Below are 6,306 nucleotides of genomic sequence, written 5' to 3'. Positions count from 1 at the left end.
GGGATGTCATGTTTGACTAACGATTTTTACTCTGGGAAATGGAAATCACCCCTAGAATAAATAATAAGTATGTATATTAAAAATACTATACGAGATTTATAGAGAGGCCAATAATATCGCAGTTTCAACGGCGAGCTAATCATACTAAATTTATATTATAAAATTTTTCTACATATTTTTCATTATTGTTTTAATATTTTATTTTTAAATTTTTATGAATATATTTACACTTGTTTTAAATAATTAATTCATCCGTCGTTCTGTCAGAGAAAAAAAAAGAAGAAGAATATGATGTCGTTTGGTATTAATAACTACGCAGGTACCCGGTCACGTTCTTATTATTCGCTTGACGCGTCTCAACTCTCAAGGTATTAATAACTCTTCAGCCACGAAAGGTGGAAGACTTTGGAGATGGCTTCCCCATCGATGAAGAAGCCAACATCCGACCGCGAGGCCGCAATCCAAGAGGTCGTCCGAGGGCGCGAGCTCGCTGCCCGGCTTCACTCCCTCCTTAGCGTCGATCCCCGGAGAGAGCTGGTCCATGGCCTCATGGAAGAGGTATCGCAATCTTTTACGAGGGCTCTGTCACTTCTAAAGCCTACCGGCATCTCGGAAGCAATCCAAGAGCTGGCGTCCATGGAGGAGGACTCAGTTTGTTCTGGCAATCAAGGAAGCGAGGCTTCTGGTGAGAAGGTGAGGACCAGTCCTCACGCTAAAGGAGTTCATAGTCGAAGGTATGAGAAGGGAGAATATTGGCTAATTATGTTCTATTTTCTTAATGAAATGTTTCATGGATCTCTCCATTATTACATGGAACAGAAAGATGTTAATCGGCTAGGTAGTAAGTAGGCTTGCGTTATGTTTTGATTTAGAATTTGGAGCGTTATAACGAAAAAATAGAGCATGAGATTTTGGTTTAAATGAATTCAACTAAAATAAAAATTCGGATTTATAAATTGTTTTTTTTTACTGCCTCGTAACAGGAGGCCTCTGCAGTCGTGGACAATTTTTACATCTACCCCCCATCATGACGGCCACGAGTGGAGGAAATATGGGCAGAAAAAGATCCTAAGCTCAGACTTTCCAAGGTTAAATCTCGCATCACTTTCTCTATTATATCGAATTCTTTTCTGTTTCCATGTACATGCAAATTTAATGATGTCATCAAATGTTCAAAGAAAATATCTGCAGAAGGGAGAGGAGGAATAGTATGATGACCAGAACAACACGGACCCATGTATAAGTGTGAGGATACGTGCCGATGTGTGTTTAGTCCTACATTAGTTATTCGCTGAGTTGATCTTGGTACTTAATACAAGATCAAAAAATCCAAATAATACCTTTCAACTAGCTTTTTTATATAAGGTCCTGCGTTGTTATAATAAGTGCTTGAGAAATGAATTAATATATTCCACGTAAGAAAAATGGTGCTACGCATCATGGTCACTTTAAGTTAAACATGAAGTCTAGAATTCCAAAAATTATTATTATTATTATTATTACTTTCAGAATGGAATTGATTTGGGGACTCCAAGTTTATACTTAAATAGTGATCATCCCTTTCACTAATATCCATACCTCCTTTCATTAATATCCATACCTCCTATCAAGCTACTAGAAAACAAGTTGGAATCACAAGGAAAGAAAGAGTGTAGGATTTTGGGGCATGCCTGGTGCCTCGACACTTCTAAAATGGCCGGAAGAGATGCCATATACTTAATTAGAGAACACAACAACAATGCTTCATAAAATCGAATCAGCTATGAAGTTCAAATTTTTGTACTCTCCTTTGGAATTTTTTTTTGGGTACAAATATTGGCTGTCATTAAAATCATAACCTAAACATAACATGAAGATGTGCGCCATTTACAATTTTATGTGGAATACTTTATGTTGGTAACTTGCCATGCTTGCTTTCAGTTATATGAAAGAAAGTGTGCACAAGAGAATATACTTGAAAGAAATATATATATTATAATGGTCTCTGTGAATTGAATATTCTATGCCACTTCATGATTTTATGCTGAATATTTCACGGTCTTATTTTGCTGTGTTTCCTTTTTTTTTTCCCAATTAGATATCAAAGGGACTTTGCTTGAAACTTGACATTGGAAGAAGCAATATGAATTAATCAAATTATTGTAAAAGGTTTTCAAAAACTTTTCTCAAAAAATTTCCAAAAAATTGTCCTCTGACCTCTGTGGAATTAACAATTCTTGAATATCAAAACATTCATAAAAATCACCAACTCTTTCTGAATGAGCTTAGTACATACGATTGGCAGAAGCTACTATAGATGCACTCATAGAGACGACCAAGGGTGCCCGGCAGCTAAACTAGTGCAGCAAAAGGACTGTAATGACCCGCCCATGTATGTAGTCACTTACATCAGGCATCATGCGTGCAAAAAAGGCTTGCCCACTCCCCAACTTCCAGTAAACTGTTCTCCCAGTGAGCCATGCATGCTTAGCTTTGGATCAGACTGGAGTGGGATCAAACAAGTCCAATCTTTGCTTTCATCCTTCAACTCCACAGGTGAAGGTCATATGGGAGATGATGTAATAAGCGCAAAGTTCGATGCTATCTCATCGTCTAATGATCCCCCATCTCTGGATCTAACAACGCTCGAGTCATTGGACCCGGCAGGGGATGATATGCTTTCAGGCATGAGCTTCTCTCCAAATTCAGATGGTTTTGACAAGCACTTGCTGATGGATCCATGGAATCTTGATGGACTTGGATTCGGTGATGACTCTTGGAGTTTTTTGGAGGTCTAATTTGAATTGCATCACCTCATTTTTAGCTCCTTTCAACTGCATATCATTTGTTGCAGTTTGGGAATCATTGTCTTGCTCGCAGCTGAGAGGGAATAATTAACGGTGAGAAGGCGTGGAAAGAATTTACAAATAAATGTAAGCAGAGAACGTTTTATTGTGCAACTTTCTACTTTTTCTTTTTGCATTGTGCTGAACTCATATTCAACATCCAAACCTGATTTTTTTCATCCAACAAGTCAAAAATCGAGATCCAAATACATGTATAGCTGATACTGATTCCCGTTAAAACCAAATAGCCCTGAAAGGTATTCGACCCAAAATATTTTGGTCTAGGTCTGGACCTGAATTTGTGTTGACCATGAATAAGGCTTGTTTTCAGCTTAGCTTGACACAAAAATTACCCAGCTCAGGTTGGCTGGATTGAGCCTAAGGTATCAAGCCGAAGATATCATGCTATTTAACCAAATGTATAGCCATTTTTAGACCCTTCCATGCATTCAGAAGCTTCACAGAGGGTACAATATTGCATGATGGGAAGACCAAAGCAATAGCATATAGAGCTATTACATTATGATCTCTAGCAAACACAACCCTTTTTTTTTTTTTTTTTGTTAAAGCGGGTGTTTCATACTATACCGGTACGAATACACCTAGAAGAATCTGCATACGAAAGGTCCCGAAAAGTACCAGGTAAATAGTCCTCACCAACTCATAGGGTGTCTCCTGAGTGGCTCGCAACATACGCCGCCACCCAGTCTGCCGCTCCGTTGGCCTCACGATATACATGCATAGCTTGAAAGAGCACCCCCTTCCTCATCATCAACCATATGCCACGGAGCAAAGGATGAACTCCTCCATCGATCGCTGGAAGGGCCCTTTTGGACCCAGCTGATCATTATGGCCGAGTCTTCCTCCAAGAGGATGGAACTCGCCCGCAGTACACATCGCGCATATCGCAATCCCATCCAAGCCACTCGCAGCTCAGCCCCTGGGACCGAGATGTCGAAGATCTGATAGTCCCCTGCTGCCACCGTGCTGGAATCCGGGCCCCTGATGACAAATCCGGCCCCTCCCCTCCTGCCTCCATCCTGGACTGAGCCATCAAAATTGACCTTGAGGAAACTCGGAGGTGGGGGCTCCCAGGTGAAAAACACCATCGAGCAAACAAAACCCATTCGCCATAAAGCAAGAGGGCAGATAGGTGAGAAAATAAGTTTCCCACGTGTCCTCAGTCAGCATGCTGTGAAGGCTCATTTGAGTTGGATGCTTGAATTTATTCCTCAGGAGCTACAAGAGCACAGTGGATTAATGGTCTTGGATCTACTTTAATATTACATTTAATGGCATCTTCTTCCAAAAAATAAATAAGTAAAAGGATTTTTTTTTAAAAGTTAAGTATTATCATCCATATTTTTTTATAAAAAGTATTGGATGTAACTTGTAGAGTAAATTACAAAACTTCCCAGAGGTTTACATTTGTTACACTTATATCTAATAGCTCATAAAACCTATACTTACACTCGGTTAAATTAACGACGCCAATGAAACTATTTATCTCATGTAAAAAACCAAAATTGCTCTAAAGTAGAGAGGAGGATACACACTTTTTTTTTTAATGTTCTTGGATGGCTGTTATGTCTTTTAAAGTTATTTTGGTCATTTTTGAATTTTTTTCTATCATGGTATTTGGTTCCTATTTAAAGTTAATGATTCGACTAATATTTAAGTTATGAGTTAAAGTACTGGATAAAAATAAACCTCGAAGTGGTAAGCAATATAGTTTTTTCAAATTATTGATAGTAAATGTAATTTACTCCTAATCTTTGAAGGATTTTTATAATTTACTCTAACTTTGATTCCCAATGGAGCCTTTTATTCCTGGTCTCCCCGCGTCGTGGGCGACCATGCATAAAGAATTCATTTGAAGCGTTGTATTACTTCATGTAACTACCTCTTGTATTATTTAGTAACGTTCTGAGCTAAGTCTTCTAACCCATTCCTCTTAAGATTCAATATGAAGGGCAGAACCTTAGGGCCTAATCTATCTACTACAGATGGGAAATTTTGGATTTAGCATCTCTCCTTCCTTTCTTATATATTCTCTTTTGTTTTTAAGTGATTATGACCAATCTATTTGTGATGTTGTTTTCCCTTTTCTCATGTCACCAAGAAACATACAATTCCACCCATAGTATTGTCCAGGCTGTTTTGTTAATTCAGCTCGTTAAGTTTAATTAACTCAGTAGATGGGCAAAGTCCAGATAAAGTCCGATTGGTACGACTATGGTGCTCCCTCATTTACCTTAAAATAGATAAATTAAGACGGTAATGCCTAACCATTTGATCCATTTAACCCCATCCAATTTGTTTTAGGTCAGATTAGGTTATCTAATTAACAAAATAACAAAATAATCATATTCAGATCTGAATTTTAAATCCATTTAATAAATAAGTCAAATTTGAGGGAACAGATTTTTTATCCAAACCGTATCTGGACATAATCTATATCTGATCCGACCAGATCCGATTGCCACCTCTAAATTAAATAAATAATTGAACACGGTGCTTCCTCAATCAGCTGACCCTCTTCTATTTTATACCAACTTTCAAACGTTCAAACCGATCACCTCTTGACATGTGGCATGCTAAATTTTTGATCCGACTAAATCAACACCCTATAACTCAACTCATGTAGGAATCCGTATTACATATATTATATATATACTCGGATCATAGAACTGACTGTCCCGCGAAATCCCAGAAATTAACGGTGCGGATCATAGAACTTCTCATAAAAATGGGTGTTTGATGCCGCTGGATTGAGAGCCTATGGAGTCGGAATCAGCAGGAAATAAATACGAGAAAGAGAAATGCCCGTAAAAAATGGGCCACCGTCCTATTTAAAGCGTGCGAGATGCCGCTGGATTGGGAGTCCAGGAAGGTGGGATCGCGAGGGAGTAAATGCGAGAAAGAGGAAACCGCTACTTTGGATACTGCTAAATGCTAGCGTTGGGAACACGAATTCAGTGGACTCACCAGATGAGCAACTCGTCGTTTTATCCTACTCCCCTCTCCTCTCAACTTTTCTCTTTTCAATTTTCTCCAAAATGGTGCTAGAATCTTTAATGGCCATCAGCAGTTTAGGCTTCGGTTGACTGAATAATGGTATGTGTTGCTGCTGGAAACTGGCTGGATCTAGATGCTAAGTTGGTAAAGATTGTTGGAGATTTTAGCTCGTTTGCCGTTTAGATTAGAGAAATCGGATGAAAACGCTGCATGCCTCTACGGTGATGTTCCAGTGGCTACTATGCTCGACCAGCGGCGATCTTGATATTAAGCACCCATGAGTCGATGTTGGACGGTGGAGGAACGCTTTGGATGGTGCTCCGATGCTGGTTCCGTGTTGAAACAATAAAAACAAAGAAGTCCACTCACCGGAGCGTATCTGGCAGAGAACTTTCCAGTGCCTGAATCAGACGCAACTCTTTGAGAACATGAGGACGCCTAAGAGGGGCAGAGAGGTGGCACA

The 6,306-nt window shown here is 39.2% G+C and overlaps 1 protein-coding gene across 1 annotated transcript; it reads left to right on the top strand.

Annotated features, from left to right (window-relative positions):
* Positions 1 to 352: 352 nt before the first annotated feature.
* On the top strand, positions 353 to 5,235 carry LOC103702223 (WRKY DNA-binding transcription factor 70-like). The gene is made up of 3 exons (XM_017841584.4): positions 353 to 734; positions 984 to 1,088; positions 2,285 to 5,235. The coding sequence occupies exons 1-3, from the start codon at positions 412 to 414 to the stop codon at positions 2,775 to 2,777; spliced, it is 921 nt and encodes a 306-aa protein (XP_017697073.2). The 5' UTR covers positions 353 to 411; the 3' UTR covers positions 2,778 to 5,235.
* Positions 5,236 to 6,306: the final 1,071 nt, after the last annotated feature.

This window comes from Phoenix dactylifera, chromosome 8 (genome assembly GCF_051530095.1).
Source record: "Phoenix dactylifera cultivar Ajwa chromosome 8, Ajwa_hap1_PhDact_Kaust_v1.1, whole genome shotgun sequence".
NCBI classification, from domain to species: Eukaryota; Viridiplantae; Streptophyta; class Magnoliopsida; order Arecales; family Arecaceae; genus Phoenix; species Phoenix dactylifera.
Note: the sequence above shows the minus strand (reverse complement) of the source record. Positions and strands in the feature narration are given on the sequence as shown.

Bases quoted from the DNA above. Each gene is read 5' to 3' on its own strand.
- LOC103702223 (XM_017841584.4), top strand. From the start codon at position 412: ATGGCTTCCCCATCGATGAAGAAGCCAACATCCGACCGCGAGGCCGCA. The intron at 735-983 runs GTATGAGAAGGG...GCCTCGTAACAG, and splicing joins AAAGGAGTTCATAGTCGAAG to GAGGCCTCTGCAGTCGTGGA. The intron at 1,089-2,284 runs GTTAAATCTCGC...TACGATTGGCAG, and splicing joins CTAAGCTCAGACTTTCCAAG to AAGCTACTATAGATGCACTC.